The following is a 26,835-nucleotide window of genomic DNA, read 5'->3' on the forward strand; positions in this document are numbered from 1 at the left end:
TAATTGTAAAGCATTTCATAATGCATAATAAAGGTTAAATGAATGGTGTCCTGATACTCAGTCTCAGCAAAGACAGCAGGACTGAATAGCAGGGGGCTGGTAGGTCAGAAGAGAGGTGCTTTGGCAGAGCCGTGTGTGGAGGCAGAGGGCACAGGAACGGAGTAGTAGGGGACGCTGAGGTGGATTGGTAGAGCTGTTTAGGGCCTGGGACTGGAACCGAAGGTAATGCACAGATAGCGATAGGGAAACACAGCAGAGATGGTGGTGCCCAAAAATGAATATGAATGTATGCTGCAATCTCCGGTTCATTGGCAGAGCTGTGCAGCAGCTTGCAATTGGAAAAGCAGGGGGTGGAGCAAGTCAAGAACACGGTGCATTACAATAGCTGCATAGGGGTACACACCCTGCCCACATTGCAGCTGGCTTTAGCCATAGGTCTCGGGCCTTCCGTTTTATGAGCAATAAATACACTCACAGTATAAAATCTAAAATAAATTAAGCAGTGAGAATTTCCCACTGCTCTCTGGGTTAAATGGTTTTGCTGTCCTGAAGGGTCATGGTCTTGAACTGCCAGCCAAGCACCTCCCACATGCAAAACAACTGCCTCAAAGGAAGAAGTGCTTTACCAAAGCAATGGCGATTCAGAAATCCACATGCCTTTATCAGGCTCGGGGTCCCATTTTCACATTATGCTCATCGTCAGTGAAAGCAAAAGAAAACCAGACATGAAAATGGAACTCTGATCACACGTGCAGCAGAACTTCCTGCAGCCAACTCTGTGCATGAGCAGAGAGATGAAGCAATCCAAACGGATAAAAAGGTCTGCAGTGGCCAGCGGCGGCTCCAGGCACCAGTGCTCCAAGTGCGTGCCTGGGGCGGCAAGCCCCAGGCAGGAGGTCCACCGGTCCCACGGATTCGGCGGCAATTCAGCGGCGGGTATGCCAAAGCTGCAGGAACGGCGGACCTCCCACAGGCATGCCGCCGAATCCGCGGGACCAGGGACCTCCCACAGGCATGCCGCCAAAGGCAGCCTGCCTGCCGTGCTTGGGGTGGCAAAAAAGCTAGAGTCGCTCCTGGCAGTGGCGATTGTCATTTTTGCTTAGTAAAGGGAATATTTGATGCTGCATAGATAAAAACCAAAAGGGTTTTAATGACCCGGTATAAGAAGACTGGATTCAGAGAAGAGGCACTGTTGCCAGGCAACCTAATACCATAGAGACTGGAAGTTTATGGCTTGTTATGGCGAGACAGGTGCAGCCAAGTATGGATTGAATTTTGAGAGATGTGAGAACCTGCCACTCAATGCCCTGTGGGTAGCCATGGATTAATTTTTACTATAGTCCCTTGCAGGGCCGGCTCCAGCTTTTTTGCCACCCCAAGTGGCGAAGAAAAATAAAAAATAAAGCTGCGATTGGTGGCACTTCGGCGGCAGCTCTACCGCGCCGCTTCATTCTTCAGTGGCAATTCGGGGCCCGGTCCCTCCCTCCAAGAGGGACTGAGGAACCCCCTGCTGAATTGCCGCCGAAGACCCGGATGTGCCGCCCCTTTCCATTGGCCGCCCCAAGCACCTGCTTCCTTTGCTGGTGCCTGGAGCTGGCCCTGGTTCCTTGCTTAGAATAAGTTTCTTTTTGAAAAACCGTCTATCACAGGGGTAGTTATCGTAACCTTGGCTCATAGCCTCATTAAACCACATTCTAATCATCCTCCTTCAAACACCGAGGCCCTGTCCATACCACTGCTGAATCTGTTGTAGATGCAACTGTATGTAAATATAGCTGGGTTCTAGATAGATTTTCTTCTGAGAAGCATCCTATAACCATATTGGAAAATCACATTATACCTTACCTACTGTGATGAAGTGAGCATTTTTGGTAAGATTTTTTCTGAAGCCTATGAGTGCCTCCGTTTCCCCTATACTTTGCACGGTTACCCAGTTGGGGAAAGGACTAAGTTTGGTCTCAGGGCAGGCTGAGGGCTTGGCTACACTTACAGCGCTGCAGCGTCACTGGTGCAACTGCGCCTTTGCAGCGCTTCAGTCAAGGTGTTGAAGGAAGAAGCCCTCTCATCGACACAGGGTGGTCTGCACTCGGGGTCAGGTTGGTATCACTGCATTGCTCAGAGGTGTGGATTTTTCACAGCCCTGAGAAATGCAGTTATACCGATGTACATTTGTAAGGTAGACCAGGTCTAAGAGACAGTTGTGTGCGCATTGCCTAGCTGTCTCAGTAATCTGAATGGGTCATTACAAAGGACCAGCCTTGGCTGACTTATATCAACGGAAAATCCAAGAAGACAATGGCAAACCCAAGCACCAGGACATTGACACTAACAATGCTGAGGGCGGAGGATGTCCCTGCCTCTCAGCAAGGAAGCTGAGCAGATACCCCCAGCTCGAGAATGAAGGACTGAGAGGTCTGAGGTGCAGGGATAAGAGTTGGCTTCCAGAAGAAGCTGGGGGCTCTCTCACCTGGGAACCGACTAAGGAAGGAAGTCAAAGAGAGAGACAGAGTGCCAGAAAAAGGAGTTCACTACAGCTTGGCAAGTGGCTTGCTCTGGAATGACCAGAATGGCCTCTGCTTTACCCTTCATGTCTCTATGTTAACTTAAGGACTTCCTATGCTGTGTTCCAGTTGACTAACAACCCCTACCTACTATTCTGGAAACACTGTTTGAGTGTCCCTGCAAATACCGCGTGAAGAGCATTAATCCCTGAATAGTCTCCACCAGTCTATCTCAGTTGGATTCGCTGAACAGAGCTCAGGGTGTGAAGCAAGAGTTCTGAAGCCCCAGAGGTTCAATCTTGGGAGGCGGTGTGGTCTATGCTGAAGGGAAAGTGAGACCCCTTGGGGGTCTGGAAAATCAAAGGGGTTCCTCCAAGACACTGTCTGAAGTTGGGGACATAGCACTGATCATGTGGATCTCTGACACCTATCACATGGACTAATCTATGGTCCTATCCTATAGCAATTCATTTGTTTGTTCCCTGACATGGGGGACTGTACTGGCTTGTAGAGTATACAGTACCAAACCATGTTTTAAACATGTTTCTGCACTGTGCTACAGCCCTGCTATTGTCCAGTGCTACAGCATGACTTGGGCACACAAGTAAAACAGTTTGATCCTGGCTACACTGCAAGATCAAACCATGTTTTAACGCTGTCAGGGATTACGGTGTTGTAATTGGGATCCACGACATAGTAGAATAGATGGGAACTGGTGGAAATAATTGAATTTATAATCCCCTTGGATTAGCAGGACTCTTGGAGAGTAACAGACATAACATGGTTAGCTTAGCCTAATGATGAGAACCAATCCTGCTTGTCTGTTCACTACTGTAGTATAATTAGCTGGTATGAAAAGGCTGATATTGTAAAGAAATAAAAGCTGGGTGTGAAAATGAAAGACAAAACCAGGGTGAAACCTTTGATATTTTCTATTCTCTTCATTTATTACTTTTACACAGTTTACTGGAGTGATTGGACCTCTGACTTGGGAAGTTTCTGGCAACTAATGGGTGGTTGGACAGAGGGCTTGAGTTCTCGGGCAGGACTACATAAAACCTGTTGGCTTCAATGAACAAAAAACAATTTGGGGTTGGGGACGAATTTCAGTTCATCTGTTTTGCAGCCCTCAGTGTTGGGTTCACCCTGGCTCTCCACACTAAAATTTTACTTCAGATGTCTTCAAGGAGGGGGCAAGAGCTAGTGGACATTACCAGCCTTCCAGAGTCTCCACATGGTGGGTTCTGGGCCATTCTCCCCTTCCCAAGATCTTTAGATGGAGGCAAACCCTGTCAAGTAGTTCTGGGCCAACTGAGTCACCTCAGGTCTCAGATGGTGAGTAGTGTAGGGCTACCTGGCATCCTTCAGAAGCCTTTTTGGTATTGGGAAGCACAGCAAGCCTGCTTGCCGGCTCCTCAGATGACATCTGATGGGAAGAGAGGACCATCTAGCTCCTCCTCAAAGATGTTTGTTGGGGGAGTAAAGGCCCACTCCCTCAGAAAGATGGCTGCAGGTTAAGGGAGAGTGGTATGCAGTTGTTGGAAGGCCCAGCCCAGTCCCAGGTTCACATGAAATGGTCTCGAGGTCAGTGCACACCCTTGAGAGCTTTGCTCTGGTAATGAAACCAGAAAAGTTGGATTTTGGCATAAACATTTTCCATGACCCTGCTCCCTGGTTCTCAGCCTACCTGGTAATTAACAGCTAGGAAATGCTATCCCCTTTGGCTATTATTGCTCATTGAATATTCACTTTGGCACTAACGAGTATCAACTATGAAGGATTAATACAAGATTAAAGAGAGTAAACATAACAATAAAGCTTGAAAAAGAATCACATTACATAATGTGATCTGCAGGACTAGAAAAGTGGTCTTGTTATGGTGTTAGCCAACCCTGGAAATGCCTTCATAAAGCGAGAGGGTGTCGCATTGCTGCAGGAGGCTGAGACTGCTTGTGCACACTGTGGGGCAGAGTTTGAAGCATCCTTTCTTTTTGTTTGGGGAATCGGACACTCAGTAACCTGTCTTCCAGTGGGCTGCTTACAGGCGGGGTAGAGGATATTGAAGGAGTCTCAGCATTCACCAAGATGTACCTCCTTAAGAGAAAAACAGAAGACAGAGTCATCTCCAAGTGATTGATATTAAGGTAAAGGTACATGTCAATCTTTCTAAATGCTAATACTGTAGGTACTATGCTTGGAGGAGGTGGGCACTCTGTATTCATTTATTCATGCTCTATGATCGTCCAGTTGCGGAAAGGGCAGTTGTTAACTATATGAAGCTAAGTCAAAAGGGGCTGTTAGGAAAAGCAAGCAGGAAATGAGATAATGACTAGAGGTAAGATACCTCTGAGGAAAATGTGGGGGATGCAGGGCAGAAGGCTGGGTGTGTGGGGGGTTCAGGGGGTTCAGGAGTCAGGGCAGAGGGCAGTGGGGATGTGGGGGGTTCAGGGGTCAGGGCAGAGGGCTGGGGTGTGTGGGGGTGCAGGGCAGAAGGCTGGGTGGGAGGGGAGGTCAGGGCAGAGGGCTGGGGGTGTGTGGAGGTGCAGGGCAGAAGGCTGGGTGTGTGTGGGGGGGTTCAGGAGTCAGGGCAGAGGGCTGGGGTGCTTGGCTCGTGGGGGTGCTCCCAGCCCCCTGCCCTGAGCGGCTGGAAGGGATATGCCCTGTTCCACCCCCTTCCCCAAAGCCCCGACCCTACCTCTTCTCTGCCTCCTCTATGGAGCAGGGAGCACACTGCCACTCCTCCCCCTTGCAAGGGCCATCAGCTGATCGGCACAGGGAAGGAGAGGAGGAGAGGCAGGAAAGCAGCACGCTGGGGGAAGAAGCGGGGGTGGGGGGAGAAGCTTGGCTGCCGCAGGACCAAGCTTCTGCCTCCTGCCCCCGCAGGGGAGAGCGGTGGGCGGGGGGGGGGGGGTGTTGAGTGGGGCTGGGGGCCGGGACCGCAGCAGCATGCCACTCAAAATCAGCTTGCGTGCCGTGTTTGGCACGCGTGCTGTAGGTTGCCGACCCCCGTCCTATGCTATGTGGTTTTCCTACTGTTAAGAATAAACGATACTTTATTTTGAAGAGGCTGACTGGTCACAGGATACCACTGCTCACAGCTCCCGAGAAGCAGAACTGCAGATACTGAAACTAACTCTGGCCTGTGGGGGTAATCATGGTTAGCACACAGAGGTCTGCAGCTGAGGTCCTGGTGTAAGAAAGGGAGAATCACGGGGTTTCACCCCACAAAAGGTGACAGCTTGAGGCTCATCACTTGTGGAGGTGCATTCAGAGAGATGCAGCTAGCCCTGTAATCATGACACTATGCATGCTCTTCAAGGGCTCTTGAATAAGCCAGGCAGTCGTATCAGAATTATACTAATAGCTTGACATAGTTATCAAACAACAGCTTCCTTTACTACACCAGAGTGAGCTTCTCAAATATCTCTGGAGGATCAAGACAAAGCAGACTCTCTCCTTTTAGGCAACCTTCCGCATCACTGCTTTACAAACAGCCACAGCAAAGTGTTGGGCAGGAGGAGACACCAACCTGGTGTCTATACAACACACACATTCTGAAAATATCTTGATCAGAGTTGTCTTTGTTGGGCACTTCTCAGCCACCTTTGTTCTGTGCCCACTGCAACATTCATAAGTGCAGGCAGCCACCACCTGTATGTCCAACAGTCTGGGCTGCTGTCTACTTACCATAAAGGCCTGTTCTCTGCTCTGAGAGTCACTGTTCAAAGGGGTGGGATTTCCAAACTTGGGCTCTGCATGTCTCTGCTCCAGGATTGGTCCTGCTTTGAGCAGAGGGTTGGACTAGATGACCTTCTGAGGTCCCTTCCAACCCGGATAGTCCAAGATTCTATGATATGTATAGTGCTGGCTGAAATGACCTATTCTCACTTCATGACACCTGGTAACTTGGCAGATTATTCCCTGGATTGCTTTGTAAACACTGGTCATTTCTGCTAGGAAGTGCAGCTTTCTGTGCTGCTTTTATAATACCTTAGATAAAATTGTGAATTTGCCCCAAACAAATTCCCTTTTTTTTGCTGAGAAATCTGACTCTTACTTTTGAAATAAAATAAAATAAAATTCAGGGTGAACATGAGAACCCTTTTACTATTTTACACATTTATGAAATGCAATTTTTGCCTTTCCTGGGTTTTTGCCAGCAGTGAGACTGCTGTACGCATCTTTACCGAGGGAACAATGGGATCAGACTGTAGCCAGTGAGTGAAGCTTGATGGGAGTAGGAAAAGCTGGGGGAACAAGAGTGATTATTCATCATGGGTTGGCAGACACAGAGGGCTTCTCTACTTACCCTTTGCTAGGGATTGATTTTGTTGGCTGCAGATTTCTCTCTACAAGGAGGCTGCTTGCTTTGCCTTCTTTAAACAAGTCCAGCATCGTCCTTGGGTAACGCAGTTTTCCCTCCAAGTCATGGGTGGTCACAGGTCCCCAGGCTAGTCTATAACATCACATTAGATTAATTTCAAATAATGGGAGTAAAAGAAGATTAAAAAACAAGATGAAAACACAAGTTATGAAGGCATACTTAAGAACCAAAAAATACAGGGTCCAGATGGAAATCTCAGTTCAGGGGAGGCCATCACTCCCCTAAGAAACCGATCTCAAATGGAAAACTGTTGGCTTAGGATTTAAACTTCTCCAAAAATCAGAGTCAGTGGCTGCCTGATATTGTGCAGTGACACTGCTCTGCCCTGGAAGTGCCACTGGAAGAGGCAGCCTTTGCTTCCAGCCCAGGGCTGGAACGCAACGTTCGGAATCTTCCTCCTCTGGCAGAGAGGAACGGAAACATTGTCCCTAATTTGCACACGGAGCAGCTAATGCACAGAGGTGAAGTGACTTGCCCATGACCACATGGTGAGTTGCTGGTAGACCAAGGAACAGAACCCAGGTGTCCTGATTCCCAGTCCCCTCTTTAGCAGCTAGCCCATGTTCCTTCCCCTTCCTATAGGAAAAAAAAACTCCCAGTGAAACTTTTGTGCCATAAAAGGCAGTGCTCTGCAAGAGCTCCTGGATCACTTGTCAAACTGGGGAATCTCTCCTACAACCAGCAAGAGGCGAAAAGTGCTGCAGAGGCAGCAAGCTCGGCTCTTGAACAGCGTTGGGAGAGAGAGAGTTTCATGATGCACCGCGGTTACTCCTTTCTTGATCAAAGTGCAGTGTTGCTGAGTTCTAAAGGGATTCCTGCCCAGTTTCCCTCAGCAGGGAGGCTGCCTGTTGGAGGCTTGAGTGTGGGGAGAGGGTTTAAAGGAATCACTCATAAAAAACAGAGACTTTATTGGAAGAGGGAAATGCAGAGGGGGAAAAAAACAGTCCTCCAGTGCTTGCACTGTCCCATTCAAACCCTTGGCTTGCATCCAGAACTCATCTCATTGGTCTTCCGAAAAACAAAAAATCACTGAATGCTGAGAGGATGGTGCTGCTGCTCCCCACATGTTCAAATCAATCTACTACAAAGCTAATGAGACTCAGAAAAGGCCTTTACTTTTTACATTTGGCCTGTGAAGCATTAATGTTTCCCGCTGAGTAGTTCACTTGCAAAGGAAGAGTGAGTTGGCTCAGAACTCGGATTTCTCGGCGTGTACTGAATGTTCTGTTTACCTGTAAGGAAACTCCCTGGAAAAGTTGATGGGGGCCTCCTGCATCACAGCGCACGGATGGGAAAGGACATGGGACTTCTTGTGAGGCTGCATCCAAGCAGCAAGCTCTGTTTCAAAGAGGTTTTCAGAAATCTGCAAATTCTGATCTAGAGAATGGGAAGAGAAAGCTAGAAGGCTCTTAATGTATTTTTATATACAGAAATGAACTCAGACAGATATCTAAACAACTGCATCTCACTTGCATGGGTCTGTATGACTGGGAGTGATAGAGACACTAAACTCCAAGCATTTGGGGAAACTTTAAATCACTCAGCATTTTATTGCATTCTTTTCACTTAACACATTTTTTATTTAGTTTATTAAGCCCCTCTCTAGCACTCTATACCCTTATGTATAGAAAGGCTCATTGCATTTATTAAAAAATACTGCTTACATGCAGTGTTTTACATAGAGGGCCAGATTCCGAGGTGATGCATAAAGGAGCATACATTACATGTCAGGAAGAAGATGTAATTGAATTTAAGGGAGCCCAGGTTGGTGTCACATTCCAAGGGGCCAGAAGACAGGAGTGTATTAGAAACATCTTCCCGAGGGTGTAATAAAAGTGAGAATTAAAATAACTACCCTATATTTTAACTTACAGCCTCTTCTGTCTCCTTACTATTTACGTTAAGCCAATTTAGACTCCTTTGGACTCACTTCCTGATATGTAACTTGGGTGACCAGATGTCCCAATTTTATAGGGACAGTCCCGATTTTTGGGGCTTTTTCTTATATAGGCTCCTATTACCCCCCACCCCTGTCCCGATTTTTCTCATTTGCTGTCTGGTTACCCTATATATAACCTAAACTACCTATTCTAGTCTCTCTCTAGTCTGTTCCATATAGATTCTCAGGCAAAGCACATTAGCAGGTATCTGAGCTCCCTTCCAGAGTAAAGGGTAAATCTTACCCAGCACCTCTGAATTTGGCCTATTCTTTTGGGGGAATCACTGCAGCAACACAGTATCTATGGGAGTATGGATTACATGATTTTGGCAGTGTATTCTTTTATTCAAACACATCCCTAACCGAAACACCTGCCTCGACGGCTCTCTTCTCCATACTTTAATATTATCTTAATTAAGGAAGAGTGTGAAGCTTGTTTGATAAATCTTCTTTATCTGGCGTTCATAAACTGAATTATTTGGAGATTGAAACTATTTCCTTTAAATTTGCAAACAGCAATAGGCTGAGCTAAAGGAAATTGTGGGACAATGGTATTCTGTCTTCTATGAAAGAAGTCCACTTACCTGCCTGTTAGGGCTAAGAGAGAATTTAAAGTGGAGGATCTTATAGTGAAAGACACATTGAGTTCTCTCTCACACAGGTCTTGCCTGCAGTAGAAATGCTGTTACCCGTTCTGGGCTGCTGTAACAATTTTTATAGTGGGGGTGCTGAGAGGCATTGAACCAAACTGTAATGGATATACATGGACACCACTTCAAGCCAGGGAGTGTGGCAGCACCCCCAGCACCAGCATCTATGTACCCATTATTCCCAAAATGTAGCACTTCCCCACAGGTGCTAGCACAAATAGACACGAGCTCGTGCAGGCTGTTTTTAATCACAGTGTCCTGTAACCCTGCCCAGAGCATTGCCCCTTGGGAATAGTCAGTAAGGACATTTCTAGCAGAGATGCTGCCATGGGCACTTTACATTAGTTTAGATTAAGGAAAATATTATTTTGCACTGAAAGAATGTGCTTTTCTCTTTGCTAATAGTCACTGAATATAAGAAGTAAAACCAGCAACCTAAAGAGCTACAAACCAAGTCTAAAATGTGCCCCAAAATCCAAACAAACCTACACTGCTTCAGCCTTTTATTTGCCCATGTGAAAGAGCTGTCACCCCCACAGCACTGATGGTTTGGCCAAAGTAATGGTTACAGCTAATCCATCTAAAGGGCCTATTCAATAGATGGCAGCCAATCAGTCAAGAGCCTGAGAAATGACATCAGAAGATATACACTTGAGGTCACAATCAGAATTAAATCTTCAGTGCAGGGTACATTTTTTTCTCTTGATGTCATTAGGCTGCTGATTGGTTGGCCTGCTTTCAACGGTCTTTCGATATAGAACTGTTCGGATTGGTTATTAAGGATTACTCTCAGCTGGCTTTAGTCCCAAGAAGGGATTTATAGAATCTAATATTAGTGGTATGTATTTAAAGATGGATTTTTGTAAAATCTCAGTAAATATACTTTTAATTTTTCTGATTAATTATATCCCCTGTGGTGCTGTGGCTAGAGCTGAGTGAATGATTCCTTGGGAATAATTTACTTGATACATGTAACTTCTTTTTCTGCTTGAGGACAATTTACAAGCAGACCATGATTCCCTCAGATTTGTTTTTAACTTAAATTTACCGCACAACGTTTGTTTGTTTTTTCTCTATGGACTGATCAAAAACAGTTCGCTGCAAGTATTGGCTACTCAATATTCCACTGAGCCGTGATTGGTCACAAAAGTCCCATAGTCACAGAAGTCCCATTGCTTTGTTTCTGTTCCTTGGTTATAACTCCTATATGCAAAAGAAAGAGTGAGGAAGCCACTGGAGCTTTGGAGTAGATAAATAGGATCAGGGAATGTTTTGAAACATTAAACCTTTCCCTTCCGGATCAGCCAGACCTTGCCCAAGGCATCATTCCTAGAAAAAACAGGCTACTGTAAAATTTATTGGATGGCTTCTGAGGTGACAATTTTTTTTTTCTTATCACGTTCACACAAAGCCATTGAGTCTGTGATTCTAGCTGTGAAGGAGACAGTTCGCTGACAGTATGGCTCATGTGCCAGGAATCTGGCCATGAGTTTGGGGAACACTAACTGTTGTGTCAAACAGTAAGACATCCAAAATAAAATATACTAGGCATATTGCATTTATTGATTTGTAATTTTCACCACAATGTTTACCCAGACTAACTGCAGATGCTTGCACTGCACTACATGCAAAGGGTGAAGTCAGATCTTTTAATTGTCTCTGCATCAGGGCTCTGGTGAAGGGTTTTGCCAGTTTAAAACAATCTGCAATTATTTTAGTGTGAAAATCACTTTCTTTGAGTATTCATGCAAATAATACTCAATCGTGTGTGTGCTCACAGAATCACAGAACTGTAGGGCTGGAGGGATCATTGGCCTGCTAAACCCAGGGTTGTGAGTTCAATCCTTGAGGGGGCCACTTAGGGATCTGGGGCAAAATCAGTACTTGGTCCTGCTAGTGAAGGCAGGGGGCTGGACTCAATGACCTTCCAAGGTCCCTTCCAGTTCTAGGAGATAGGATATCTCTATTAATTATTATTATTAAATCATCAAGTCCAGCTGCTTGCCCTGCAGCAGGACCAAGTAAATCTAGACCATCCCTGACAGGTGTTTGTCCAATCTGTTTTTAAAAACCTTCAATGATGGGGATTCCACAACCTCCTTTGGAAGTCTATTCCAGATCCTAACTACCCTTATAGTTAAAAAGTGTTTCCTAAAATCTACCTATATCGCCTTTGCTTCAGATTAAGCCCATAACTTTTTGTCAGACCTTCACTGGGCATGAAGAACAATTGATCACTATCCTTTATAACAGTCCTTAAAATATTTGAAGGCTTATCAGGTCCTCCCTTCAGTCTTCTTTTCTTAAGACTAAGCATCCCCAGTTTTTTTTTAACCTTTCCTCATAAGTCAGGTTTTCTAAACGTTTGATCATTTTTGTTGCTCTTCTCTGGACTCTATCCAGTTTGTCCACATCTTTGCTGAAATATGACACCTAGAACTGGACACAGTACTCCATCTGAGGCCTTACCAGTCCTGAGTAGAGTGGGACAATTACCCATGTCTTACACATGACACCCCTTTTAATACAGAGTTATTGGAAAGCAAAGACAAAAGGGCAGAGGTAAAAGCAAAGGTGAAGTGAATTTTTTTTAAAGGCTGAGCATCTACACAGAAAACAAAAACAATGTGCTATTGCTTGAGAAACAGAAAATGAGACTGAGTAGAAATGAGAATGAAACAGACCAACCTAGTTTCACACTTCAAACTGAACTGAATGCAAAGTAGTAAACAGCATAAACGGTGCAAAGCAAATTTGAGTTTTAAAATTCCTTCCATTTTAATAATCTAAGATGTTGCTATTTAACACAGGTAAGGAATTCAAGTAAGTGAGTTTTAGGTTGACCAGGTCCCTTTAATTATATTACATTCTGACACAGCCAAAGGGTGTCTGTGGGCCAAAATATCTGTGGTGTTGAAAGTCTGACTGTTCTTTCCCTTTGGGAATAAAACCTTTTTATTGTTATATAATCTTATTTGGATTATTTTTGGACATGCATCAGACAGGTACTGTAATTATGTTATTAAGGGTGAGTCAGTCAATGTTTTGTTGATTTTTAAAATCCATAATTTACAGTCTTTGATCCTACAAAAGCCTCACTCCGGTTAGTTGTCCTTATAACCCAGATTTTTCAAAGGTATTCAGGCATTGCTGCATTCAGTCTTGCAATGCCTAACTGATTTAGGAGCCTAAGTCTTATTTTCAAAAGGGATTTTAGGCACTTCAGAGCCTAAATCCAATTGAATGGCTCCGAAGTGTCTAAATCTCTTTTGAAAATGAGTAAGGCATTGAACACCGCAATGCCTACATGTCTTTAAATGCCTTTAAAAACCTGGACCTATGCGAATCGCCCTATGCATTCCAATGGAGCTACTCAAATAAGAAAGGGTTTGCAGGATGTGGCCCTTAGATTGTAAACTAGTTGGAGCAGAGAACTGCTTCATTTAATTGTAAAGCACCAGGCACAGCTATGGCAGAACTAAAACATCATTATAAAAGAGCAATACTGTAGAAATAACAGATCATTATATCTATAAAGTAACAAACCAAGGTTTTTCCCATCCCCCAACAGTTAATCTAGGAAATTTATTCTACTGATTCATCCACCAGTGGTAACTTGAAAAGTGCTGTGACACGCAAGCAATAAAAGATCCAAACCCGCGCTCTGTACAGTAATTACAGAACTAGAGACAGATCCTCAGCTCTGCCAGGATTTGCTCCATTCTAAAAGCAGAACTTGTGCATAACCCACATACTTAAGGCTACCCTGGGAAGAGACGCCCTTACCAAATAAACCAAGGCAGCGAGTTTTTGGGCAGTAGTGGATATTTACTTCTGACTCCGTGATTTGGCTTTTATACAGCACAGATTAGGTAAGAAAGAGGAGCACAAAGAGTAGAGCCAGTAAAACTCGGCTGTTTCATTCTGCAAAAACTCACTCAACATTTTCTTGGGTTTTAATCCATGTGGGTTAACAATTGTTCCCACTCCCCAGATTTAGAGCTGAGTGTGGGGTTCAAAGAAAGCCAAAAGCTTACAGTAAAGCTCAGCTTCGCCTATTCCCATATTGAAACCAGGCAAAATTGCAAATTTCACCTAGTTTTGATGTCAAACCATAAATCAATCCCAGTTTGTTCACAAGGTTTGTGAATTCTAAATTAAACTTTTTTTTTTTGCATGATGCTGGCCTGAATTTTGAGCAGGCAACAGAACCAGGCAAGTTTAATGCGGTTTTGAATGTCATTTGGGAAGATTTATTACATTCCTGCTAGTACTATTTCCATGCCAAAACCACATGGGATGAAGAGAAGGGAGAGAATGAGTGAAACTGTTCTGGAACAAGGTGACATGAGCCTCGCATACAGAAGATTTAGCTTAATCCTTTAAAGTGGCAGCACAAAGGCTGGTAGGCTTCAAATGAGATAGACACGTTGTGTTTTGGTTGGCCAACACATTGCTCGGCCAACACATTGCTCTCTGCTCTGCCTGCTGCTGGATGTCTTCATATGGATAGGTAGATTATTAAAATACAGTACTCAATGGTCCTGTCCTTGGAGCACTTGACAGAGCAGAATTCTTTTGTATGTTTCAATACACTGATTGAGCCTAATAACAAAGCAGAGTGGAAGGATAATGCTATGTGCCTGTGACGAGGGACCCAGTAAACGCAAAATGCCTGGGATAAGGAATCCAGTACTCTGGACTGGCAATTGTACGTTGTTGTCTTTGTTTCAGGACAACTGAAATCATTTACAGACTCAGAAGTGTCTATTTTTTTATTTTTAAGGTATCTTTCTGGTAGGGAAGTTTGTGCCAATTATTCGCTACTACAGTGCTGGTTTAAATGGCATGTTTTAGAGCAGTATAGACAATACATCAGCTGGACAAGGCAGGAGTTGCTGCACAGAATGTCTGAATCAGAAGCTCCAAAAAAAATTATTTTAGAACTTACTATTCACCACAAAAGGAGAGAAACTACTTATTTTCCTTAGTAATAAGCTGTGTTGTCTGCCTGGACAGTAGTAAAAATAACTAAAATACTACAAAAAAGGAAAGGGTGTGTGTCTAAGTGTAACTATTACTGCCCCACCCAGTACAATGGAAAAGAAATTAACTGGGTGGACCTACATTTCAGTAGCAACTCAGAATGACTACAGCTTTATATCTGTGCCTCGGGATATACATATTTTTTGTAGGTGATCACAAGAACGGCGGGAGAATCAGATGCCACATGAAAGAAGTAAGATGAGACAATGCACACAGAAAAAAATAGAAACATTTTTTTGTATAAGAAATTTATCTTCATGTCTTTCTAGAAAAGATTCAGCATGATTTCTGAACCAGAAGGGCACAGTGTAAATAGCAGAGATGGGTTCAGACAGGAACTTCTGATCTAAGGCACCACCCAAACTTTGGGGAAGTTCGGGAATCAGAGATGAATGTTGCAACTTGGGCTTTCTCTGAATTGTGAGGATGTTTGGATTTGGATCAGAAGACTCTGCTCCATCTCTAATAATATGGGGAATGAACATCCCACTTTTACAGGGGCATCCTGATGTCCTGGCCTATTGAAACCATTGTTTCATTTGAATTCACAATGCAGCTTGTCTGCTACCCAGGTCTCCAAAGCAACTCCCTTCCCTTGCACTGTTGTCCTTCCATAAAAAAGGAACTCAGGGCCCTCTTGCCTCTGTATGTGGCCTACATGATATCTTTCCCTGTTAAAATTTGCATTCTTAGATCTTCTGTGGAGATTGTTGAGTTGCTTCAAATCACCCACGAATCAAATATAGGGTTCCCAGACTCCACTGCACACCAGTGCATGGGCTGTACACTAGAGAAGAGCTGTGCTTGGGCCTAGCACAGAGGCCGTTGGGTTTCAAGTTCTTCTTTAAAGTCGGAAATGGATTCTGAGAATTTTCAGAGTGGAAAGGAGAAGGTCAATGGTGGAGAAAGGGAAAAGCTGGTAGACTAGAAAAAAACGAGATCTGGAGAAGCACAGTGGGAGGTTACATCTGAGTATCTACCACCACAATAAAGCACCCCAACACTATCTTTTCCTGTCAAGCCCCCTTTATATGCTCCCTAGCAACAAGTGTCCCAGAATGGACACCCCTCCTACATTTCAAACCTTCCCACTCATCCAAATGACTGTCAGAAAAGTGAATGTAGGGCTGGCTGTGTACAGTAACTCTGGGGACTTCACCCTTATGGAGAACTTGGTGCTAGTTCAGGCAGTCGTTTTACAAATTCCAGGGGGTTGCTTTGCTCCACACTTGAAATTAAGATTTTCAAAAAGTTAGTGCAGGCTTAGAAAAATGTCACCCATCATTTGAATCAAGCCATAAATATGATGCCTAACACTATCTGTTTCAATTAGAGACATACCTATGAAAAGAGGCATATTTTGGGTGCTGATTTCTCCTTATTCACAAGTTCTTTCCCTATCTACGCTTGTCCCATGTGTAAATATTACATGTTATTGGGAATAAAGAGGCTTACATTGCTGGGAAGTGGCTGGTTGAGCACAGAACCAGTGGCTTGTTGGAAAGTGGAGATGCTGCAATTTCTGGAGCTCCAGTATTGCTCGCTTCTTCTTTGCATGCTCAGTCCTTTCATTTTCTTTTCTTCTCCAAGTCTCCAATCTGGAGATAAGACAGAGACACATGGTGTTTTCAGCTAGGATGCTTGTACACCTGATTTTATCTTCTCAATTCTCCCAGCCTGTTCATAATAACAAGGGGCTAGGATTAGATTAGTGAATTTCAGTCTCCTTACAGACACTATGACAGGACCATGCGCTGAGAGAGCCATTGCCTTTTCTGCTTCTGCTACACCTACATCACAAAAATGAGGTGTTAGAATCTGGATGTTCCTCTGTCTACAGGCTATGATCAGGAAGGATGGGTCTTGTTGTTCGAGTACAGGACTAGAAGTTAGAAGAGCTGGGGTCTATTTCCATCTCTGCCACCGACTCTCTATGCGATCTTGGGCAAATCACATAGGGTGCAATTTTCAAAAGCAGAGTCTAATTTGTTCCAAGCAAGACAACTGCAGCCCTCATTAACTTCAGCTGAAGTTGTGGGTGCTCAGCATCTCTGAAAGTCCAGCCCCAGTTGGCTAAAGTTGGGCATCCAAGATTAAAGGTCACGTTTGAAAATTTGAGACCTAACTCATCCGTACTACCTCAGGTCCCCAAACAGCGAAAATAATGCTGACTTATCTCACAGGGGTGCTGCAATGTCAATGGTATGGTTTGAGATCCTCAGATGCTAGAGTAAAACAAGGTATTTTCACCCCTGGAGGATTCTGTTTAATGACTGGCCCAGTATCCTGAAAAGGATGAATTTTGGTAGCTATGAAAATAAATTTGGTCACAAAGGGACAAATTATTTTACTAAACATCACTACTGGCCTCAGAGTTCTGCAGTATTCAGCAAAAACCTGTTCCTCTTAGCATTAACTTTAGGCAGAAGTTCTCTGAGGTAGGGACTATATGTTTTGTTATGTGTTTGTACAGCATCTAGCACATTCTGGGTATTACAACAAAAAACAGAAGCAGCATTAGATACTGTAACATGGCTTAAGGTTCAAAATACTGCACCTCACTAGGGCTTTATCACTCCAGCTCACGTTGTTACTGTCTTTCTGTTGATACATTTTCTTCCTCAGAAAGGTCCTAGGGAGAAAAATTCAGCATGACTCAACTGAGAGTTATAATCAAGACACCGACAATTATTTTTAATATAGAAACGTAGAGAGTATATTTGAGTCATTTTGTTTGTTTAAGCAATTGACAGAATCAGGATGCACTAAGAGAAATGTTCTTTTAAAAAAGTTTTTATTTTTTACTTCTAAATAAAACAAACCTAATTTTCTCTCTCTCATAAGGATCCCTCTCTCCTTATTTATGTTCATTTTGGAATGGCAGCCTTATTAAGTTAGTGAAAAAGACAGCATATGATATTTTATAAAAAACCCATAGCCACTCACTCACCTTTTTACTTTGTTAATTTCCAAAGTTGCTTCTTCTTCCTGGTTGCACAATGTCACTTGAGGCAGTACTACTATAAGCTCATGACGTGGACAGGCCATTCTAGGTCTCTTTACAACCCTGCTCCCCCAATCTGACCAGAATCATCATTAATGTTTTACCTTACCAGGGGCTCTCAAACTATTAATAGCTCAGCAGAGACAGTGTGCGCCTGACAGGTTTTGAGAATGAAAATTGGGTGTTCAAGTGATTAAAATAAAATCTGATCATCTAACAAGGTCTTGTTTAAAGGTGGCACAGTAGCTTGTGCAAGCAGCAATTCAATGGCCGAGCTGGCAGATCAAACCTTTACAAAGGTTCAACAAAAGCCGTTTTCATCTCCAGCTCCCCTGCACTCAAAGGCAGGGTAGAGCTGCCCTGTATTATTTGTCAACTTTATATACACATAGTCACCACTGTTACCATTTGATTCAAGCAGAGGGAACGAAGTGTGAAGACCTTGTCTCTCAGGAAACTGTTCAGGTTTGTGAGGAGATAAGCATGCTCAGTAAGAGCATTTTGGAATTAAAGGTAACAGAGTAAATGGCACTAAACAGAACTGGTTCTTTAAAGTGTGAGTGCTCCTTTTAGCGGTGCAGAGCCTATGGAGCTAGGGAAGCTAGTTTTTATCTTGCTTTACAGATTATCTGCTAAATGATCAGCTATATGTTGATGGCAAGATTTTTATACCAAGAGATGATATAAGAGGCAGATAAAAGCTTGGTTTTCAGATCCTCAGAGTTTGGAGTAATGGCTGTTAGAAAGGTTTCAGAGTAGCAGCTGTGTTAATCTGTATCCACAAAAAGAACAGGAGTACTTGTGGCACCTTAGAGACTAACAAATTTATTTGAGCATAAGCTTTCGTGGGCTACAGCCCACTTCTTCAGATGCATAGAATGGGACATATATTGGGGAGATATATATATACACATACAGAGAGCATGAAAAGGTGGGAGTTGTCTTACCAACTCTGAGAGGCCAATTAGTAAGAGCTCTGCACATAAATGGTTAGAAAGGAGCATAAACACTGCCAAATTAAGTGCAAGAATGTAATAAGAAAAGCCAAAGAGGAGTATGAAGAACGGCTAGCCCAAAACTCCTAAGGTAATAACAAAATGTTTTTTAAGTACATCAGAAGCAGGAAGCCTGCTAAACAACCAGTGGGGCCCCTTGATGATTGAGATACAAAAGGAGCGCTTAAAGACGATGAAGTCATTGCAGAGAAACTAAATGGATTCTTTGCTTCAGTCTTCACAGCTGAGGATGTTTGGGAGATTCCCAAACCTGAGCTGGCTTTTGTAGGTGACAAATCTGAGGAACTGTCATGGATTGAAGTGTCATGAGAAGAGGTTTTGGAATTAATTGATAAACTTAACATTAACAAGTCACCGGGACCAGATGGCATTCACCCAAGAATTATGAAAGAACTCAAATGTGAAGTTGCAGAACTGTTAACTAAGGTTTGTAACCTGTCCCTTAAATCAGCTTCTGTACCCAATGACTGGAAGTTAGCTAATGTAACGCCAATATTTAAAAAGGGCTCTAGAGGTGATCCCGGCAATTACAGATCGGTAAGTCTAACGTCTGTGCTGGGCAAATTAGTCGAAACAATAGTTAAGAATAAAATTGTCCGACACATAGAAAAACATAAACTGTTGAGCAATAGTCAACATGGTTTCTGTAAAGGGAAATCGTGTCTTACTAATCTATTAGAATTCTTTGAAGGGGTCAACAAACATGTGGACAAGGGGGATCCGGTGGACATAGTGTACTTAGATTTCCAGAAAGCCTTTGACAAGGTCCCTCACCAAAGGCTCTTATGTAAATTAAGCTGCCATGGGATAAAAGGGAAGGTCCTTTCATGGATTGAGAACTGGTTAAAAGACAGGGAACAAAGGGTAGGAATTAATGGTAAATTCTCAGAATGGAGAGGGGTAACTAGTGGTGTTCCCCCAGGGTCAGTCCTCGGACCGATCCTATTCAACTTATTCATAAATGATCTAGAGAAAGGGGTAAACAGTGAGGTGGCAAAGTTTGCAGATGATACTAAACCGCTAAATATCAGAGGGGTAGCCGTGTTAGTCTGAACCTGTAAAAAGCAACGGAGGGTCCTGTGGCACCTTTAAGACTAACAGAAGTATGGGGAGCATAAGCTTTCGTGGGTAAGAACCTCACTTCACTTGCATCTGATGAAGTGAGCTTCTTACCCACGAAAGCTTATGCTCCCAATACTTCTGTTAGTCTTAAAGGTGCCACAGGACCTAAACTGCTAAAGATAGTTATGACCAAAGCAGACTGTGAAGAACTTCAAAAAGATCTCACAAAACTAAGTGATTGGGCAACAAAATGGCAAATGAAATTTAATGTGGATAAATGTAAAGTAATGCACATTGGAAAAAATAACCCCAACTATACATACAATATGATGGGGGCTAATTTAGCTACAACAAGTCAGGAAAAAGATCTTGGAGTCATCGTGGATAGTTCTCTGAAAATGTCCACGCAGTGTGCAGAGGCGGTCAAAAAAGCAAACAGGATGTTAGGAATCATTAAAAAGGGGCTAGAGAATAAGAGTGAGAATATATTATTGCCCTTATATAAATCGATGGTACGCCCTCATCTCGAATACTGCGTACAGATGTGGTCTCCTCATCTCAAAAAACATATACTGGCACTAGAAAAGGTTCAGAAAAGGGCAATTAAAATGATTAAGGGTTTGGAATGGGTCCCATATGAGGAGAGAGTAAAGAGGCTAGGACTCTTCAGCTTGGAAAAGAGGAGACTAAGGGGGGATATGATAGAGGTATATAAAATCATGAGTGATGTGGAGAAAGTGGAAAAGGAAAAGTTATTTACTTATTCCCATAATACAAGAACTAGGGATCATCAAATGAAATTAATAGGCAGCAGGTTTAAAACAAATAAAAGGAAGTTCTTCTTCACATAGCGCACAGTCAACTTGTGGAACTCTTTACCTGAGGAGGTTGTGAAGGCTAGGATTATAACAGAGTTTAAAAGCGAACGGATAAATTCATAGTGGTTAAGTCCATTAATGGCTATTAGCCAGGACGGGTAAGGAATGGTGTCCCTAGCCTCTGTCTGTCAGAGGGTGGAGATGGATGGCAGGAGAGAGATCACTTGATCATTGCCTGTTAGGTTCACTCCCTCTGGGGCACCTGGCATTGGCCACTGTTGGTAGACAGGATACTGGGCTAGATGGACCTTTGGTCTGACCCGGTACAGCCTTTCTTATGTTCTTAGTCACTGGCACAGGGCATAGATGCTGACTCTGGAAAAAAAAATCATAGGTGATCACCCCGCCAAACAGCTGTTTGGCCGTGCCCCAAACAGCTAATCGGCAGCTGCTGCCAAACAGCTCAGGGAGGTGGTTGGAGGAGGGCAGAGAGCGGCGGCAGAGGGGCGGGGCCTCAGGAGGAGGGGCGGAGGCCTCGGGGCAGAACACCCCCAGGGAAAACTAGAAGTTGGTGTCTGTGGCACAGGGTTTCAAACTTGGGTCTCCTACTTTCTAAGTGAGTTCCCTAGTCACCAGGCCAGAGAGTCAATTTCACTCTATGGCCTATGACCATGGCAGTCTCTGAGCTACCCCTCCATATGAAAAATGAGGCTGGTTGTGACTGGTTCCTTTACAGCAAATCAGGTGTGCTCCTATGACTCTTTTGACCAAAGTTAAGCACCATGCTATGGTTAAAAGTACAATCCCTCTGTTTGAAAGACAGTATTTGACCTTTCAATACTCACAAGAAATTCTCTGCGCCCTTAGGTTGGCTACTAAGAGCAACATTGTTCCCCAGTTTTATAAGTATGATGCTCTAAGGGAAGGCTGTTGTTCTTCATCATTCTTTCTCCTGAAGCTGTATCTTGGAGCTGCAAAATCAGGTCATGCTGTGGTGCTGCTGCCCAAATTTGCTATTCCGTCCCCTTTCTACAAATACATCCTTTTTGTCACAAGGAGCACATTAGCCTCAATTAACTCACTATCTCTGTGTCATTTAAATGACCTGACAAGGAAAAGTAGACATCCTCAAGAATAGGATTCCTGTGCATTTCAATACAATGCTGGCTCATAAGAACGAAGCCTAAAAGCAGGGATCGCAACCAGCACATGCGTGCCCATGAACCAAGACAAAACTAGTATGTTCACAGAAAGAGGGGAGAACATGACCCATAAGGACCAGGCTGTGTCTAGCCCAACAGGGCAGTGTAAGACCCAGGCCCAATCACAGCCCTTCCTACACTACTGGGAGTGCAAATATTGGAGGCATGTGATCTCCTGGGGTTCCCCCCAGATGCTGTAGCTCTGCTCGATCCAAACATGGGCCAGTCCCTAAATGGCACCATTTGGCCCTAATTCAGCAAGGTATTTAAGCACTGGCCTAACTTTAAGCACAGGAGTAGTCCCATTGGCTTCAATGTTTGTAAGAGTACAGTGAAGTGAAGGGGAGACACCCCAAGCTGGAGGCACTTACTGAGTTAGGAATTCATTACACGGTGAAGAGGGAAGAGAATGGTTTTGAACAAAAAAAAAAAAATGAATACACTCTTTGGGGCAAGACTGTCTTTTTCTTCTGTGTTCGTACAGTGCCTGGTGCACTGGGGCCCTGGGCCATGACAGAGCCTCCTGGGCACTATGATAATAGAAAAATAGTAACAATGAATAATCTGTCTCCCTCCCCACCTGTTTCACTGAAGTGTCTTTCCTGCGCTGCAGTCATAGCCAGAAACATACACAGAATAGGGATGTTGGTTGAAATGCTTTGAAACACTGTCACAATAGGAACAATTTTCTCTAGGGAATGAAATCAGATTGCAAAGTTATTTTCTGTCGGCTGAAACATGAAAAGAATATGAATGAGATTACATCTGGCCCTGGGTATATAAGAAAGCAGAAACAGCCTTAACCAGATTCAGTTTTCCTTCAGTGTCCTTCTAAGAAATTTAAAATCCCAAAGAAATCCTGAATCTGGCTAGATGTCTTATAAAAGAAACTACATTCTTGCCTAGCAGAAACAGCGTGCCTTTGATGATTTGGAAACGCATGATTTAATCATTCCATTATGCATACCTTTTCTCAGCTGGGGCCAGAGCCTGAAACAGACAGAGACAAGCATTAGATAAAACAACATGATGTCTAGCTAAGGAGATTGGAGTCAAAGGGTCCAACGCTGCATGGAGCCGAGCATCCTCAATGCCATTGACTTCTCTGGGAGGTGCACAGTACTTAGCAACATTGGGCCTAAAGGGAGCCCTCTCCTCTGAACTGATACCAGGCTAGATGACTAAACATCTTTATCTTTTTAAGTAACTTCCCTCCCCCAAACAAAGATCCACAACATGCAAAAAGACCCATGGGCAAAATGACTGGTGCTAATAGGTTACTGTTCACTCACTTTGCCTTGGCTGCAGCCCATCCCCCTGAATTTATGAGATCTTCCGGGAAGGGACCTGGTCCTCAAACCCTTCTGTAAAACACCGAGTGCACTGTTTCCGCCATACAAATCATAAATAAATTAAAGAATAACTCCCCTTTCTCGACTCACAGCCTGCTAGACAGTGACAACCCACAACACGGTGCTTTGATTAACAGCAGGCAGTTCATCAGATGCGGTTAACTCACAGAGCTACAATTTTTCCTGCTTGGAATACCTGGTATGCTCCCATCTGCAATGCCAGATCCTTTCCCTTGCTAACTTTAGTAGTAGAGCACAGCTGAGACACAACCAGGGCCCAGGAAGGCTTATACCAAGAGAAAAAGTTTGCTATATCCTTTAACCTCATTGCTGCTAAGAACACTTGAGCTTCCTGGTCTCTGTGGCAATATGCTCTTTAGCACACGTGACACATCCATGTTTATAATGCTATGTTATTGCATGAATGGGGAACTAGCAACTGGAACACGTGGCTACAAATCCCCGCTTCCTAATTCCGTTCTATGCCATTATGTTTTGGCAGCCATTTTAACCAAACGACCTTAATTGCTAATGAAAAGAAATAATCACTTTTTAAAATCCAGTTGGGAATATCCACATGAGCATGAGCTCATGAAAGATGCCAGTTTGACAACACTGGAAACCTTATAATCTCTGCAAAGGGTAAGTACAACATAAGAAGCAGCAGGACAAACTTCTCATACAATACCCCTAGCTAATGTGCCTCAACCAGCAATCTGGCGATCTAAAAGGGAAAGGCTCTGTATCTCACTCCCAAGCTCCTACATTCAACCCTTAGATGGTGTCTAAAGGCAACAGAATATCAAGGAGGGCTTAGTTCCCTGACATGTCAGACAGATGTAAAACGTGCAGAGTATGCCTAGTACTCAGGTGTTTATTGCAGATATCATTAACAGTCCTTGCACACTGGGCACAGGAAGAAACCTGTCCATTTACTGACAGAAGCAGCAATTGCTCAGAAGCTGCAGAGAACCGAAATAATCACTCCCTTTGCAAAATAAAAAAAAAAAGAAAGCAAAGCTTCACAGCAGCATGGTTCTGAAAATGAATTGAATGACTTAACTAGACCTGAGATCAGAGTTCTGTGTCTTTCATGAAGGAATCAATAGCACTCAATGCAGAGCAACCAGCTGCCTTTCTGACACTCATTTAGGTTTTGGTAACATTACCAGTTTTAACTCCGCACATGCAGAATCCTGAACTCAGAGCTGGCAGTTTTCAACAAGAGTATTTTGTTTTTTTAAATAGGGTTACCATACGTCCGGATTTTCCCGGACATGTCCGGCTTTTGGGGGCTCAAATCCCCGTCCGGGGGGAAATCCCCAAAAGCCGGGCATGTCCGGGAAAATCGGGAGGCTCGGCCGGGGCCTCTTTGTGCGGGGCCGGGGGCATGGTGCCGGGCCGGGCCCGCGGGGCTGGGAGCCGGGTCGGGGAGCCGGTCCGGGGTCGGGGAGCTGGGAGCCGGGCCGGGCCCGCGGGGCTGGGAGCCGGGAGCCGCCGGCCCGCGGGGCTGGGAGCCGGGCTGGGGTCGGGGAGCCGGGAGCCGCGGGGCTGGGAGCCGGGAGCCGCGGGGCTGGGAGCCGGGTCGGGGTCGGGGAGCCGGGAGCCGGGCCGGGCCCGCGGGGCTGGGAGCTGGGAGCCGCCGGCCCGCGGGGCTGGGAGCCGGGAGCCGCCGGCCCGCGGGGCTGGGAGCCAGGCCGGGGTCGGGGAGCCGGGCCCGCGGGGCTGGGAGCCGGGAGCCGCGGGGCTGGGAGCCGGGTCGGGGAGCCGGGCCGGGGTCGGGGAGCTGGGAGCCGGGCCGGGCCCGCGGGGCTGGGAGCCGGGAGCCGCCGGCCCGCGGGGCTGGGAGCCAGGCCGGGGTCGGGGAGCCGGGCCCGCGGGGCTGGGAGCCGGGAGCCGCGGGGCTGGGAGCCGGGTCGGGGAGCCGGGCCGGGGTCGGGGAGCTGGGAGCCGGGCCGGGCCCGCGGGGCTGGGAGCCGGGAGCCGCCGACCCGCGGGGCTGGGAGCCGGGTCGGGGTCGGGGAGCCGGGCCGGGGTCGGGAAGCTGGGAGCCGGCCCGCGGCGCTGGGAGCTGGGAGCCGGGAGCCGGCCCGCGGCGCTGGGAGCTGGGCCGGGGTCGGGGGGCTGGGAGCCGGGCCGGGGTCGGGGGGCTGGGAGCCGGGGGTGGTCGGCCAGGGCCCGAGCCGACCCAGGCTGGAGCCGCCAGGGGCCAGCCTGGGCCGCGCCTCCTCCCCCCCACACTCCCCCTTACCTGCTTCAGGCTTCAAGCAGGGGAGGGGGCGGAGACTTTGGGAGGGGGCGGAGTTGGGGCGGGGGCGGGGTTGGGGGCGGGGCCGGGGCCCCCGGGAGTGTCCTCCATTAGGAGGCACAAAATATGGTAACCCTATTTTAAATGAATGTATGTATCACTTTGAAGCCCACACATGCCTCCAGCCCAGGATTTTGGATCTCAAATCATTTTGATATTTAAAATGAAAAGCATTTCAGTTCAACTTTAAATTACAATGTGGTAGGGCTGCAGAAAAGCCTCTCTCTGCAAGCACTGCTGAAACCAGAACAGGTCCTCTTGCTAACAGGCCACAGCCACTGGACTTGAACAAATAGGAGTCTGGGGAAAGCAGCTTTAGTTCTGGAACTCTTTCTCCTCTTGGTCTGAAAGCCGCCCCCCCCACACCCTCCAGCAGGGCAGGGGAGGGCGCCGAGCTCGGCCTCAGGCCCGCAATCCCCAACCGGACGGAGCGCCGGGAGGAGGGCGGACAGCCCGGCCGGGGCTCTCTGCTCTCCCTGGCGGCCAGAGCGCCAGGGGGAGGGCGGTGAGCCTGGCCAGGGCTCTCCACTCTCCCCGGCGGCCAGAGCGCTGGGGGGAGGACGGAGAGCCCCCGGCGGCCAGAGCGCCAGGGGGAGGGCGGCGAGCCCGGCCAGGGCTCTCCACTCTCCCCGGCAGCCAGAGCGCTGGGGGGAGGGCGGAGAGCCCCCGACGGCCAGAGCGCCGGGGGGAGGGCGGCGAGCCCAGCTGGGGCTCTCCACTCTCCCCGGTAGCCACAGCGCCGCGGGGAGGGCGGCGAGCCCAGTCGCGGCCCCGCTCTCGGGCCGGAGCGCCCCGCCGCGCCACCTACCTCCAGGCGCCGCCCCAAGCACATGCTTGGTGGGCTGGTGCCTGGAGCCGGCCCTGTCTGAAAGAACCCAAATCTGTTGATCCTCTCCACACAATGTAAATCCCCTTTATTTGAGCAGACTATCTCTCTAAAGTAGTTACATGGTACCCATTACTGCAGTATCTAAACACCTCATCTCTTTAATGTATTTCTTCTCACAACAACCTTGTGAGGTAGGGCAGGGCTATATTATCCCTGTTTTATAGGTGAGGAAAGGAAGCACAGACATATTAAGTACCAAGTAACTTGCCAAGGATTACACTGCTCCTGTATTTTCCACTCCATGCATCTGATGAAGTGGTTTCTAGCCCACAAAAGCTTATGCCCAAATAAATTTGTTAGTCTCTAAGGTGCCACAAGGACTCCTCATTGTTTTTGCTGATACAGACTAACATGGCTACCACTCTGACACAGGTAGTTTGTGGCACAGCAAAGAATTAAACCCTGTTCTTTTTTTTTTTTTTTTTTTTTTTTTTTTTTTTTGAGTGCTAGGTTAGAACCCTAACCACTGCTCCATCACTCCCACATAAGTACATTTGTTATTTTTAACAACTCATGTTGAGGTTGAATCAGTTTCTCTTTGATTGATATTGGCTCCCCAGTTCTTGCATGTTTCCAGTAAACATGCCCAGATAGATTATTACAGATAAACAGCAAGAGTGCTATTAATCAAATGAATTACTGACTCAAGGACCAGTAAACATCC

General features: G+C 45.8%; 1 protein-coding gene across 1 annotated transcript; it reads right to left on the bottom strand.

Annotated features, from left to right (window-relative positions):
* Positions 1-3,458: 3,458 nt before the first annotated feature.
* Positions 3,459-23,243, bottom strand: C7H3orf22 (chromosome 7 C3orf22 homolog). The gene is made up of 7 exons (XM_054035871.1): positions 23,171-23,243; positions 22,590-22,612; positions 17,078-17,152; positions 15,976-16,118; positions 8,118-8,262; positions 6,811-6,957; positions 3,459-4,595 (listed from the first exon to the last, which is right to left on the bottom strand). Exons 1-7 carry the CDS (start codon positions 23,183-23,185, stop codon positions 4,406-4,408), a joined length of 738 nt encoding a protein of 245 aa, XP_053891846.1. The 5' UTR covers positions 23,186-23,243; the 3' UTR covers positions 3,459-4,405.
* Positions 23,244-26,835: the final 3,592 nt, after the last annotated feature.

The sequence above is a fragment of the Malaclemys terrapin genome, chromosome 7 (genome assembly GCF_027887155.1).
Source record: "Malaclemys terrapin pileata isolate rMalTer1 chromosome 7, rMalTer1.hap1, whole genome shotgun sequence".
Lineage (NCBI taxonomy): Eukaryota > Metazoa > Chordata > Testudines > Emydidae > Malaclemys > Malaclemys terrapin.